General features: G+C 39.6%; 1 protein-coding gene across 1 annotated transcript in view; it reads left to right on the top strand.

Moving 5' to 3' along the window:
* Positions 1 to 10644, top strand: part of PDE11A (phosphodiesterase 11A) — a 105714-nt gene extending 95070 nt beyond the window's left edge. The window contains exon 20 of the mRNA XM_058840508.1: positions 10447 to 10644. Within this exon, the coding sequence (XP_058696491.1) occupies positions 10447 to 10608 (162 nt within the window). The 3' untranslated portion in view covers positions 10609 to 10644. The remainder of the gene's footprint in view (positions 1 to 10446) is intronic.
* The last annotated feature ends 4647 nt before the right edge of the window (positions 10645 to 15291 follow it).

Raw genomic sequence — 15291 nt, 5'->3', positions numbered from 1 at the left:
CAAGATCTATGCAACTTCCATTAGCAGTCCTGTTTGACTGCCCCTTGGAATTCCTATCCCACCCAGAAGAAAGAAGGTCAGTGATACACAAAATGTATCACACCATGAGTTACTGTAAAGACTGAAGGTCTTTATAGCTATATGCAGCTATATATATATTAAAAAAATAATTAATATCTGGAATTATGCACAGTATTCCCATATCCAAGTGTCTAAATCCAAAACCTCTGTGCTTCCTCTGTTAACCTGACTGCTCCTGGCAGAAGGTAAGCCACAGCTCTGCTCCCTTGCTCTCTCCCCTATCTGCTGCTCAATGTAGGAATCAAGTCACCTCCAATTTCATATCTTAGTAATCAAATCCATTTCCTCCACACTGTGGATCAAAGGTCTGTGAAGATAAAAGCATCCCAATTTTTTGTTCATTGCATTTTATTACACTTAGGACATTACAGTTTTATTATTTACTTTTTTTGTTACTGTAGTGATCCCAGATCAGAGTATTTTTATGTTACAGTAGTTTTTGCCTCGAGTAGCAAAACAGCAATCCATTTACACTGAATCTCAGACTTTAGGAGCTTTAGTTACACTTTACTGCATCACATTTGCTCTTCAAATCCAAAACTGACAGTAAGAAAAGCATTTATCAATAAAGATGAGAAACAAGCTTATTAGAATAATATTCTTTAAAGAAAAATGCACCTTTTTGAAACCGTAGAATATTTCAAACCTACTAATGTAGCTTCAGTATAAAATAGTCAATCCCTTGTTTTGCTAGAATATCCTATAAGGAGGAAGTGCATGCAACTAAAGCAGAAAACTTCAAGCATCCCACCGAAAATAAAAAACTATGTCTTTGCTGACAGTTGTGTTCACACAGAGGAAGTATTTTGTACCTATTTATAAATGTTTATGTAACATGAAACAGAATTTTGATCATTAAGACAAATTACCTCTCTGACCCTCCAGTAAAGAGATGCTAAGAGTTTCAACACTAAGAGATTTCTCTTCTGCACTCTATCATTTGTGTCTACCTAAGAACAGATCAGTCACAGATTTTTCCCAACTCAGATTAGATTTCTCTGTGGGGAGCACAAAGAGTGGGAGAGTGAAGATCTTATTCTTTTAAACCTTTATATTTCTCACAAACAACATCAAAGCTTCAGCGATTCACATCAAACAAAAGATGCTAACAGAAACCCAGCTCTGTTCAGGGCATTGTTAGGCAGAGACAGTAACGCTATGAATAGCAGGGCCAAAGGCCATGCACTCTGCTTCTGAGCAGATAAATACATAGTCAGGTAGTCAGTGACAATGACAGCAGCTATTTAAATTTAAGGGAGATGTCTTTGTGGAAGATAAAGAAGCTCATGGCTTTTACAACTTATGCGTGCCTGAGATTGCCCTGCTCACCTCTACCTTAGTGCTCCCTTGAACTGCTCCATTTTAGTGCTATTTTTAGAGCTATTCAAGATTTTCTTGGGTATTGAGAACTTCAAGCATATAATAGTATCTACAGAATTGAATTTGCATTACTCCATCCAGGATTCTAGGGGGAACCTGGGAAGAGTAGAAACATTTAGCCCAGCAAGTACATTAAATGTTTTGAATAGAGGGACAGATTCCTTCTTTAAAATTGTCTGAAGTACTTACAAAGAAATGTAATCACTTTGTCTGCAGCTCCAAGAGCTCTGATATGCCTACCTTCCTACAGAAGATAATGCCTGGCCTTGTAATGAAATCTATTTGTTGTCTATGATAATGTAGCAGCAAAAGCATCTATTCTGCTTCTAAACTTAGATCAAATGCACAGGGTGTCATAAATGGCAGAGCTTCTACAAAGCACGGAAAAAATACACAGAAATCTTTAACAGTCATGGCTTTCTGTGTTTTAACTTTTCTGGTTCAAGATTTGACTTTGATACTTGAATTGGAAGTACATACACACACACCATGATTTTTTTCCCAAAGGTATTTACTTTACTTGAAATTATTAGACAGGAGATCAGCCCCTCCTTTGCAGAGAACATTAAAAAGGTGTTCTTCAACAATCATGCTTACACTGCTATATCCCAATGCAGCCCTTCCTCAGTTACCACTTCTATTCCTTTCCCTCTGTCCTTCAATTGCAATTTTGCATGATGAAATACTGTATAAGAAATTCAGGGTTTCCACTCCTCTGAGAAACCCTGCCTGTCCAGAATGGACTGTATGGCATGGCTTAGTCCTTACCCAGGCAAGAGTCACTGGATGCAGCCAAAACAATGACTTCTTCCTTCAGATGTTTCTGTTCCATCTATACAATTAGAATCTAAAAACTTCTAAAATTATTTAAACAAGATGAGTTTATCTGTATGAATATTTTGGAAATGGTTTTCCACCATTCACCCATTCCTGGGATTGTTGATACGAAAGTCAGGGCACTGCTCTTATATTTTAAGTTAGCAACTAGTCAGAGCAGGGAACTCACTAGCTGTTCAGCATGCATATATATAGACAGTTCATGAAACATGTTCATAAGTTGTTAAGTGTTTTAATAAAAAAAAAAAACAAACAAAAATAATCAGGACTAAGCTGTGTGGAAGGATCTGTTCAATGGAAGCTATTTGATCAGCTCTGTGTGATTCTCATTGAAGCCAGCTTTTCCTTTGTAGCATGTTGAAGGAAGAGGATAACTTTCAATAGATCCTAAAGAACACCACAAAGATGAACACTTTTGGCAGAGTTTGTTTCTGACATTTGATTTGGACACAGAGAGTGAGAGATAAAGCATTAATGCTTCCTGAGGGTGCCTGGCTGACAAGGATTAGCAAGGTCCATCAGCCCGGGATGCAGTCTGTGATAGCAGGGACTGAGGCAGATCAAACAGATGTTGGCAGATGAATTAGTCTCCCTTTCTGTTGAAATCCAGTGGGTAATATTAACCAAGGAAAAGCAGGTGCAACATATTCTGCTGTGTTTGTAAGAAATTTGCGTCAGAGGAAACTTAATCAGGCCAAATACCAGTGCTGGGGGGAAGCTGGTAGCTAAGGACCATGTTAGGAATAAGGGTTTGGCCCAGAGAAAAGAGATTTTTGGCACAGTAGAAGGATCTCTCTGTAGCCTCGAAGTAGGAACTTAAGTAGGTTCAGCACTTTTCTTTGTTTCTTGTCTACCAATGATGAATGTAAATGAGGAAACCCAGAATGAATTCTCTGGAACTTTCAGAAAACTCAGTTTCTATCCCTGTATTAAAACTTCCAGTAAATGGAATAAGCATTACCAAATTATTTTTCTTACCTATTTCCCTTAATCTGAGAAGCTTTTGTCTGCTACTTTCTTACTAACAGAAAAGGTTAAGAAGAGCTATACATGAAAGAAAAACTAGGAATAGAAAGAATTATTTTATTTGCAATTTCCATCTAAGTCCGTCACTATTTCACGTATAATATATTTCACGTATAATACGGAAAAGCATAGTTTTGGTGGTTTCAGAACACAGATTTTTTTTGTCTGTGACTATCATGAACACCTTTTTACAAAAGGTAAAGCAAGGATCCTGACCCTCATTTTCTGTTTTCTGACAACAGGGAGGGTTTCATTTTGCCTTTGAAAATTAGATTATTTTTGCCATGATTTTCATAACTTGGTGAGATTATTGATGTAATATTGTATTATAATCAACAATTTTAAGAATTTACAAGTTTCTCCCAAATGTTTAGAAGAGGCAGCAGAAAGGAGTACTTTTCTTCCTTCAGACAAGAGTACTTCAGCTTACTTCTGAGTCATCTTATGCCAAAACAGACTCAGCTGAAAGGGCAGTTCATCAACAAAGGTATTTGGGAGAAGACAGAAAAACAAACATTTCCCACTGACTTCAGGGAAGCTAAGCTTCACTAAAGGCTTTCACCCTAATCTGTGAGAAAAATGGAATAATTTGTAATATTATAATTTCTGCTGCTGTTTTACATAGAATTATCTGCCCAATGTGTTGTGAAGGACATGGCAGTCATGTATGGAAACGTATATAAAGATCTGAGGAAGCAGATTGAAAAGTTGGCAGATAAGGTAGAAGAGACAGCCAATAGAGGGAACTCAAATTGTACAGCAAATCTGAAAGAAGATGAATGGATAATTTAACAGCCATTCAGTTTTCAAGAAAGACAAAGCACAAACTACATTGCATCAGAAAAGGACTAGAAATGATGATGGATGAAACACTTCAAGTAAGTGTTTAACACAACAGAATCACGGTTGCCTGCAGAATTCCCAGCTGAGGGTAAATTCAAAGAACTAAATCGACATATGAGACTGATATGATTTGAAGAATTTTTCAAAATCCATTTAATAGCAAGGCAAAAGACATTGATCAGCTGCTTGGTTAAAATGTTGAAAGGAAAGGAGTCAGAAACATTCTGTCTCTCACATGCTCTAGATGTAGAATCAAAACCATAAAAAGTAGAGCTAAATAAGAAGTTGTTTATGAAATAATAACTCTTCCAAGCAAACCCTTGGTTTCATGAAATTGTAATGAACAACAGATGAATCCTTTGCAGTGTAGCAATACATCAGTAGAGCTACTTCAGTTGGTCCCATTCCTTCAGAATCGCTCTCCCTCTGGCAGCATAAAGTGCATCATATTGGTCAGAGCACGTTTTGCTACCAGGAGCTCTGTACATATTTTCCTCCCTGAAGTGCCCAGCACATTTCACCAAGGGTTAATCTTACTTCATAATCATCCCACTATAGTAGTTTACTTCCAGAGGAGTACAGTATTATTCTTCCAGTGTACCATCACCAGAAAGAAGCTTAACATTAATTCACAATGGAAGAGCAGAACACTTGTGCATGTATTAGATCCCTTTCCAGTCACAACTGGCTTCCACCCACTAACAATTTTTAGAGAGAAACTAAAAGAAACTCCTGTTTTCTATAAGGGAAATTAGTAATATATTCATTAAATCTAATTACATTTTTAGGCATCTGAAAAAATTCCCTGGCAGAAATGATAAAGTAATCCACTAATGCATTATGTACATGATGACCTGGACCCTTCCTCATTAAGGCCTTAAAGGAATAAACAAGGTCCCCTTCAACCACAAGGAGATTGCAATAAATTTTTTTTTCATGAACTCAACCCCCTCACAAATACTGTACTTTTTTTGCAGAACATAATGATTAAATACAGTCCTGAATCAGTAGGGCTAATAATTAATTCATATACACACACAGCCAAGGGTTCATAGAAGTTAATCCCTACATCTTCTCTGTATCACTTTTATCTCCTGTATTGTACTATGGAAAGTAGAATTCTAGCAATTTTTGGGGGTTTAGTATATGGGCATATATACAGAAATACTCTTGGGTTTTCTAAACAACTTCCATCAAGTATTTGTATTATGAAGATAAAATCTATGGATAACTGCAGCACAGGTTCCCTTTTATCTGAACTAATCTGAAGTTCAAGGACTTTCAGATAGATGGCTCACCTTTGGCCTATGTATTCTCATGTGAAAGCCACTTCAGCAAAACTCAGGAGTCCAATTCAGCTTTGCTGTAACTGGTCATGACTCCTGACTTCAACAATGCTTCATATGCTTACACCGAGTCTGGATTTATCCCCATGGCTTCTCGGTCACTGGTCCTCCCTTCCAACTAAGAAACTGCCTACATAATAAAAGTGATTCATTAGAAACCATTGGGTTCCAAAGTAGAGTGAACACTGAGACCTATAACTTTTTTATATGTGCTCAGTCATAAAAATGAATTTATATGGTCTTATTCCATAAACTCACTTTACAAATATTAGCCCCGCAACCATACTTTCATGAGCTGTAATCTTGTCAAAGCTCATAAGTTAAGCAAGGTCAGAATTGGTCAATATTTGGATGAGAATCTCTGGCAGGAAGGAGGCAAAAAGAAAAGTATATACTCTGGAAGTCCTGCAGTGTTTGTAGGTTAGGACATATTGTGCTCCTCTTTAAAGAGATTTGTCTTAGAATACAACAAAATTTTGTATTTGCTTTACAAATAGTTTAGTCCCTTGTACACATCTGTGTTGCATCTTGGCAGTTTTGCTAATATCCTTCCCCAGAGATGAAGGTGATGTAGCAGATGAAGTCTTCTTCCCCCCACACCCCATTTCAACCCAGGAAGTGGGTACCCAGAGGTACAAACAAATGCCTCCACTGTTCCCCATCACCCTCTCCCTGAAGGGCTTTGCTTCTACTGTTACTGTTTCTGGAGTCTACATGCTTTACCTACCAAAGCATACATCTCTATACACAAGGAAATGAGAAAAAAACCCAAGCCACTCTGGCCTCCTTAGCTTCTCACATAAATAACTCCCTCTGAGTATCTTATGCTCTTCCCCATTTTGAGCTCTTCTTTCAGGCAGCCCTGCCCCTCTCTCCGGTGCACACAATGTAGTGCTGAAGTGTCTTTAACCTTTTCTTGTGCTGGAGGAGCTTATACGTAAGCAGAGCTATACCTTGGGAAAGAATGCTGTGGGCAGAGTAGTACACAATCCTAAAAGACATCTAAATAAATGAAGGAGCTACGAAAAAGACGCTGCTACACGGTAACTTTCTGACAAACAGCTCAGTCATGCATCTGAGGTAACACATGGATGCAGAAGGGAACTGCAAACCTCTCCGGTTTTTCCTAATGCTGGAGCAGGCAGTGCCTCCCCCATGCTTTATCATTCTGCAACTAAGAACAGCTTTTACAGTAAAGGGGGTGGAATGGGGAAGGTCACGGATGCCCTGCTGTGTAGCAAGGCAGCTGCACTGCAGTGGAAAGACTGCAAGTGGGCAGTGAGGTCCCAGGCCTCGGGAAACAGGAGCTCCCCCAGGCAGGGGTTCCCTGTCCCCCTCTCCCGGCTGCCTGCCAGCTCCCAGCCTGCCCGCCCCAGCAAGCAGGGACCAGCAACAGGGCGCTGCTGCAGCCTCTGACTTCATGTGCTGGTATCCCATGTCAGACAGCTGGTGAAGACCAAGCCTTTCCCTAGCAAGGCAAGTAATAAATAAGACATTAAGAACCTAGATACCAAATTAGACAGATCATGAGCAAAGCTGTTTGCGAGAGGCATGCATCAAAAATAGTGGTATGGAGGAGCAGTACGTCAAGGGGTTCTCATGCAATAAAATGGAAAGCAAAAACTGCAGCCAGGAGGTGGAAAACCCTGACAAGGCTACAGCCAAATAAAGAGCTTTGGGAATAAATTGGTGGTTTAATCCGGATCAGGAACAGGTGCAATGAATGTAATTCAGTAAATGGTCCAGACCCTGCCAGAAGGGAGAGAAATGTGTTGCTTTTGAGATAATTTCCCAGAAGCTTCATAAAAGCAAATTGATTACTGGAGTTTAATAATTAAAACATGGCCAGATATATAGTAATCAAATGAGTTTTTAATTACATCTCAAGAAGAAATAAAATCCAATTTGTGCACTTTGTATCAGAGAAGCCCTACTGAAATGCTTTGGTAGCTGGAAAAAATAAAATAAAAGCTAATTTCCATAGGAATTATAGTAGTCAGTTTAATTAAAAGACTAGATCAGAATGAAAAAGTCCCAAAGTGAAAGGATACTAAATACAGAAGCAGTGGTTCAAACATCAAATCAATGTCTGAATAAAGACAGTTTATAGACCAAGTGCAAAATCTGCACTGTCAAGAATCACTAATCTAAATTAATGTGTAACAAAATAAAGTTTCTTAAAATTACACTATATATTTTGTATGTATTCCATTGAATTAATTGCTGGTGCTATGGTAAAAATTAAATCAAAGACATGGTTTACTCTTTCTTAAATACTCCTTTTAATCTATTTCATCAAATTTAATGTTAGTAGTTAACCGTTCTTGTTATTTACCTGGTAGCCTCTGTTGCACCTGGACTATTAGACTCTAATGTCCACTTAGACCTATATTTTGAAGAAATACATGTGTATTTACTTACAGATTTAAAATATGTTTACAGCTCAAAAGATAACAGTGATTACCATAGAACTGTGGGAGTGCTTCCTGAATCTATTCCCAGCCTACTTGGGCTCCTGGTCCCTGCTGTAGTTTCTGCAAAGCTAATTGCTGTACGCACCTCGAGCACTCGCAGCCATCCTGGCACAGTACGGGGCAGGGCTGTCTCCTGCCATAAGCCATGGCAGATGCCAAGGCCTGGAGGGACAGGCACAGCACGAGGTCATGCCCAGAGCTCTGCAATTGCTCCCTGGCACTAGGCTGGAAAGTATCCTGGTCTTGTGGTCAGTCTTGGCAAAAAAGCAAGGTCACAGAAAGGACACAGACATAGTGGAGAGCTGCACAGCCACACTGAGACAGAGTCTGCAGCCCCAGTGAGCTCTGTCTTCTCTATGCTGCCTGTAGCTGCTATAGGTTCCTGGGTATAGTCTATATATTAGTGTATATATAGTGTGTATATATAGATATATACACAGGAACAGCCTGTACTGCATTTTGTACTTACACATCCTGGGGCTGACAGGATGTGAGTGCAGAACACCTTTGTGCTTAGAGAGGTTTGAAGCATACTGATTTTTAAACAGTGATTTAACCACCGGGTTGTTGGCTTATATATTTTAATTATTTATTTACTTACTTATATTTAAATCTGAGGTGTATATTGGAAAAATACTTCACAAAATCTTTTTGAAGACACTGGCCTTGTGCAGAAAGGATCTGATACGTTGCTGTCAAGGGCTGAGTATCTCATGTGCTACCTCTGGACACTGAGCTGACAGTGGTAATGCAGGTGTTGATGGTAATGACAGTGAGCTTTTCAGATACTTTCAGCTGTTTATAATGCATTACTGCCTCTCTGTTTTAGACTCTACCAAATTAGGTTTAAGGAATACACAACAGTCTGAAATAAAGATATAAAAATGCTGAGTTGTGAGGCATGGTAATGGGAATGTTAAAAATCCTCATCCATTCTATAAAATAAATGACCATCAGCGGAACCAATGCTCTATGGGGCAGAGACTGCAGTGAACCCTGCCCCTTACCCCAGGCCCAAGATTGCAAAATTATCTGTCCAGTCTGGGCCATATTCTAAGGAAATCATTTCAAGTGAATTTGATTCAAGTTCCAGCTTCTTCCTCATGATGTGATTTTTTCTAAGCAATGAGCATTCATATTTCCTACCGAAGTAAACTGAAATTGCAAGTTTTCAGCACATCTTAAAATCAGGCCATTAACCCTTAATTATCATAAAATAGCTCAATTAAAAATCTACCAAGACTTCAAGCCAAGCTCCCATGGCTTGCAAGCTAGCTATAAAAAAATCCAGTTCTTTAGTGGTGTCTGGGCTCTGGGGACCATTTAAATCAGTTGCTGCAACCCTGCTATTTAAAGCAAAAACTTATCAACTGCAAAGGTACCTGCTTCCCCTTTCCTTTCGTTTTCTTATAATTTTGTGCACTTTCAGAAGAACAACTTTTGCTGTCTTCTTTGTCCTTTTTAGTTTTTAATCTAGCACCAACCCCTTTTTTCCAATGACAAATACATAGTTTCCATGTTATAGGAGAAAGCATGCTGCCCAGGTCTCAGCAAAAGCTACTGCTTGCTAATCAGAAAAGCTGCAAAAGAGCACTCCTCTGTCCTGAAAGGACACATTACATGACCACTCGGGAGGCAACTGGTTAACCCTTTCCTGACATCCACGGCCTCTGTTAATTTCTGTCTTTAATAGAGATACACAAAACAAGTGAACCACTTGTGGACTTTGCATATAAACAGGTTATATTAAAGAAGAAGGTAAAATAAACCTGTAGCAAAGGTATGCAGGAATTTCATAATCTGGGGATGTATTCAAAGCCAGATGAAACCAGATTAAAGATTCTTACTGGCCTCTACGAGCTTTGGACTGGATATGTAGAGAAGAGGTGATTTCAGTGCAACCTCAAACCAAAGAAAACTCATTTATATTTCTTTCATTTGAGCACACGCTAATTGTTTTTTTCTGCCAGCTTGGGAAAGCACAATACAGTTGTGGTTTAGTCATCTAGAGGATAAAAGAATATAGCACTAGGGAGATTATTTTAGTTTTGTCCAGCTTGTCATCCAGCCAGTGGACCTTCCTGCTCATAGATGCCATAGATGGTAGTCTCAGGCATGTGGGGATCCCTCAAAAGGGCTATGTTTAAGGATTGCAAGTAGTAAAAGAAAAGGTTTTTTTACTTAAAAAAGTAGCTGAGTGGCATCTCTGCCATCTTACATGCTTTTTCTTACATTTTTGGTGGCTTAAAGCCTTACATAAAACAAGTCAGATAGATAAAGAGGACTCAATGGGAACAATAAATTTACCTCCATAGGTATTTACAGTTGGGAGTGGGGAGGGTAGGGGCATAGTGCAGACTAAACTCTTTTGTGCCCCTGCTAAGCCGTGGACTGTCCTTAAAAGAAGTGGATATACTGTCAGTATTTTTTCTCTCATCCTCTTTTTAATCTTCTTTCAGTGTCTAGTGAAGCTGAATGTGAAACTGAAGCCTATGCTGGACTCCGTGGCAGTAAATAGAGGTAAATGGGAGGAGCTGCACCAAAAAAAACTTCCTTCTCAGGCGGCATCCTTGTCCTCCTTTTCCTCTAGCTTCACCATGTCTCTCAAAGACATAAATTAAGCCTGGAAATATCAGTGTCACTTTACAATAAGAGCTGTCTGAAAGGTTTTCATAAGCTTAGACCCACCATTTTTTAAGAAATGCTTTCCCAGACATGCTTAATTGATCGGATATTATCTTGATGGCAGCGTAGTTTTCTTTTCCTGGAAGGCTTAGTGGGACTGAACGGAAGCCTGCAGTGGGATTGCGCTGGTATCTGGAGCGACACGGAACACTGAACAGAAGAAGCGTTCATTCAGCTCCACTACATTTCAACTGCTGCTGTAAAAATCTGTAAAGCTGACAACAGACTGAAATATAAGAACTTGCAGCTTAATAAAATTAATAATACAGAGCAGGACTGGGATGCAAACTGGTCAATTCATATGCAAGGAGCTGCAGAAAACAGTAGTGTGTAATTACATTGTTGTTTTGCATCTCTTCCGTACATGTTATGAATCAATTATGCCTGCTTTTGTGATGCTCCTCTCTTACTCTCCCTCCTCTTTTATGCCTGAATGTTCTGAAAAGCCTGCTTTGTATTCTGAAGAAGTATTTTTTTACAACAAAGCTTCTTAGTGATTGATCAGGGCCTTTAGAATTGCCTACCTTTGCTACATTTAAAACCAAACTTTATTATCTTTAAAAACACCAAGCTGTCCCTTCTTCACAGAGAAATTCATATTAACAGTGCAGCAGATTTCTCAGCAAGAGGAAGTTTGCATAAAGGCAAAATATTGCATGGTAATTTTAGAGTGTTTTTTTTTCCTTTTAAAAGATGCTCTTGTAACGCCATCATTTTTTTAAAAATTATAGTATCACCTAAGGAAAAGATTAATGTGTTTTTTTGAAAATAGAATACAAATAAAAAAGGAAATCTGTTGCTTTGTGCTTCAGGTTTATATTATATTGAAAAGCAGACCATGGATAAGCCTTTCTAGCATAATTTCCAGTTGAAATTAGTATCTTGAAATGGTGAAGAGGTAGAAAATCATCACACTGGACTGACTATCCCTTACACTCTTGCAGTTCTTTCAGTTCAATTTCAAATGCTGTTACTACAGGTAGCACAGCACTAGTCAAGGCTCACATGTTGACATCTGTGGTAAAGGTGTCCCTAAAAATCTAATCAAATATGATGGGTCACAAAACCAAATGTGTCTCTGTGTGATGACCCTATTATTACCTGAAATTTGGTCTCCTTCCATTAGTGCCAAGATCATTAATGCAGCAAACCTGTGATTTGAGTGTGCTTTCTCTGCTGCATGACCAGACACAAGAGGAATCATGTTGCAGTGCTTGTGAGTGCCCATTCATAGGGGAAAAGAAAAAAAGCGCTTCTGTACTCCATGAAAAATGGGATTCTAAATATAGGATTGTCTGGCAGCAGAAATTAAAGCTGATTTCAGCTTAGTATTACACCTGTGCCAAACTCCATTTCCTTCAGTGGAATTACCTTGAACTGGCACCAGCTTAATGGAAATCAGAACCTGGCCCAGCTGACCAGATTCTAAAAGGGCTTTTCTCCTTTCTAAGGAAACGGAGTTGTTAGAGCCTTAGAAAAGCTGACTACATGTCTCACAATCAAACAGAAACAACAAATCTGCTGATCCCTTCTTCAAAAGAAACACAACGGAAAAAAAATGCTCTGTGCTTCTAATGGTGTGTAGGACAATAGCTGGAAATTCAGTCGCATTGCAAGCCAGTCTGTTAGTTCAACTAAATTCAGCACAACTGAATCACATCACTCTCTTGCAGAAGGAAGCAGGGAAGGGGCAGAAATGCAAACTGCACAGCAGTGAGAACATGCAGCAAATGGAAATGTTTCTGCTGTTCTTTTACCACTTCTTTCTTCTCTGAATAAAGCCAGGTGCAGTTTAGTAAGCAGCAAGCCGTACAACATGTCCTTTTTGGGAAAAAACAGATACTAGGAACCGGCAGTACTGCTGGCAGGTACACATGGCTTCTTGAATTTTGATATTGTATATTGCTAAGTATAACATAATTTATAATGCATACCCTACAGCCTCCCCGAAGGTTGAGTCTCCCCTCATTTCCTCTCCTTTTTATTGGCTTCAATGCACTGTTGCCCATGGCAACACCCACTGGCAGGGATGGGGATTCGCAGCACCGCAGCCTGACACACAGCTGAAGCCCTAACAATGTCAACCATCAATCAAGTGACTGTTTGTAATTGCCTCCATCTATTTCTCCTGTCTTTTGGTATCTTTGCCATTGGGGGTCAAAATTCAGAAACTGCTGACTAATGTTATGGTTCTGTTCCTCCATCACAAGGAAGAAAATTAGAGCACACGGCTCGATCTTATCAAATTGTTCTCATGCAAAATGAAGCAACCCCACTGAAACTGGGGGGGGGCAGTAGTGCATCTCAGAACAGCATTCGGTCTCTGAAAGTCATGTAGCTCAATCTTAAAAAACCAACTAACTAAACAAACAAAAACCTTACATTCTTTTTTAAGAGTTAGCTTAGGAAACAGCAAAAAAAGTGTTGTAACAAAAAGATGATTCTTTGTGGAAGCATGTAGTACAGTAAAGAAATGTATTTCAAGTCTATTATATTTTAAGATTGTGGGAAACACTTTTTAGCTACTACTTATAAACTTGATGATCAGAAATTGTATCTGCTTTTTATTATTTCTGATAGGGAAACAATTTCCCAGTATTTCAATCAGTTCTGCCAAACTCTCTGAGATATGCACCAGAGACATTATTGTGTAGGTTCTTTAATCTCATTCTCTGTCTTTTACTTGCTTCCCTGCCCGCTGAACAAGGAGAGATTAAAAAGAAAAACCAAACAAACATTGAAATCAGCCTAATTCTTTGAATGCATATAAAACACAGGTCCACAAGAAATCAAGAGAACACATGGAGAACACAACTGTTACCCAGGACAGTGCTGCTTGGCCTTTCCCTTGAGATGCCCAGCACACCAGCAAAAGACAAGTCACCATTTCTTTGCCCCACCTGTAAGTGGAAATCTGGCCTTGAATGAGGCCTCTGGCATTTACAATTCCAGTGCTAAAATTTGATGGGCACATGGATTTTCCATAGGACATCCAGAGGTGCTTCAGGCTGGTTGTGGCAATGCCTTTTTTCTAGGTGTCCTGCTGACTCGTGCCAGCTGCAGCCTGAATTCGGTCAGGTTTCTAAGCCTGTGAACTACAGGCCTTGAGGTCTCACAATAGTCAGGCAGCAGCCTTAATTTTATCACCAGAAAATGCTCAGGAGAAGATCTGGGACTTCATCCCTATCCTCAAAGGTAGTTCAGGCCAAACAGTAATTTCACTCAGGATTCCCACTTGTGAAACCACTTACCAAAATCATTATTTCCTCACAAAAAAAAAAAATGAAACCCAAATAAAACTATTTTTAAAACCCCAACATTTAAAAAAAACATAAATGTTCTGCAGTTGCAAAGGCTAATCAGGAAGGAGCTTGACATTCAAATCCTGCTTGATTTCGAGCAGCCTTCTGAACTGCAGGTGCACTTGCCCCACCAGCTGGTGGTGAGTAACAAGGGTGGGCTTGTCTCCTGCCCTTCTGCCAAAGCCCCTCTCATGCGTTCAGCAAGGAGAAAAGGATGCCCCTTGGGTACAGCCCAGATTTTGGCCTCACTCCTGGGAGGGACATGGAGCAGACAAGCTTTGGTGGAAGAACTCTGGTCTTGTGTGTGCACTCCCTTGGACTAAAGTGCTCCCCTGCAACATGACGCTGTGAGCCCACCAGAAAACCAAACACTGTTCAAGGCAAGGAGCACCTGGGGTAGAGACAGAAGAACCTCCCAAGAACAAGATGCCCAAAAGGTGTCTTTGGCCATAGGCCAAGTAGTGAAACCAGACAATTTCCTCCCAGCCCGGGACCTACAGGCAAATAAGAACAGCTTCATCATGTGATGGAGATGAGGACTCTGCTTGTAAGGACATGACTTTGCTCCTGCTCCAAAGCAGAGCTGCACAAGGTCAGGCAGCAGCAGCTCACTGAGGTTTAAACTGGATGCCTCATGTGGCAGGTGGGCACAGAACTCTCCACACAGCTCTGTCTCAGACAACCCCTACTATTTGCAGGGCCAAGGGTCTTGCCAAGAATCTGTTGTATGTTTGGTAACCACAGCATAGACAAGTGTGTCTCCTTTTAGCTCAGGTATTTCTGCAGATGGTGTCCTTGGTACAGCAGCTGCATTTTTCTGGTCTGGTGACCTTGCTAATGGCTCCTTCTTAGAGTGCACTGCAATCTCATAATGTGCCTGTAGTTATCAATAAAGCCAATACTAGTACTCACAAATTATTTTTGAAAACTGCAACCAGCAGTGCCTAATGTCATTTGTAATATTTAGATGAATTTGTTCTAGTGGAAAACCAGAAGTGTTTCAGTCTGCAGGCCAAATACTTATTTTCCCTTTGTAAAATTAAAACAATTTTAGTTCCTGATAAGTCATTTGTGCGTTGAGAGAAATTTTTAAACAGGTTTATTTCAAAGCTACATAAAACATACTAACAGGCAGTTCAATGCCTAGAGTGTTATGGGCAAGAAAATATAGAGGAATAAAGTTTTTTTACTGGCTTTTCCAAAGGAAGAGTTTTCAAAGAGTTAAAATCATGTGAATGGTTTCTAAGATAGCAATGAAGTGGGATGTATAATCTGCTGAATTGAGATGCCCCAGAGACTCCTGTCACTGGAATGTGC

This window comes from Poecile atricapillus, chromosome 5, assembly GCF_030490865.1.
Source record: "Poecile atricapillus isolate bPoeAtr1 chromosome 5, bPoeAtr1.hap1, whole genome shotgun sequence".
In the NCBI taxonomy this organism is placed as follows: Eukaryota; Metazoa; Chordata; class Aves; order Passeriformes; family Paridae; genus Poecile; species Poecile atricapillus.
Note: the sequence above shows the minus strand (reverse complement) of the source record. Positions and strands in the feature narration are given on the sequence as shown.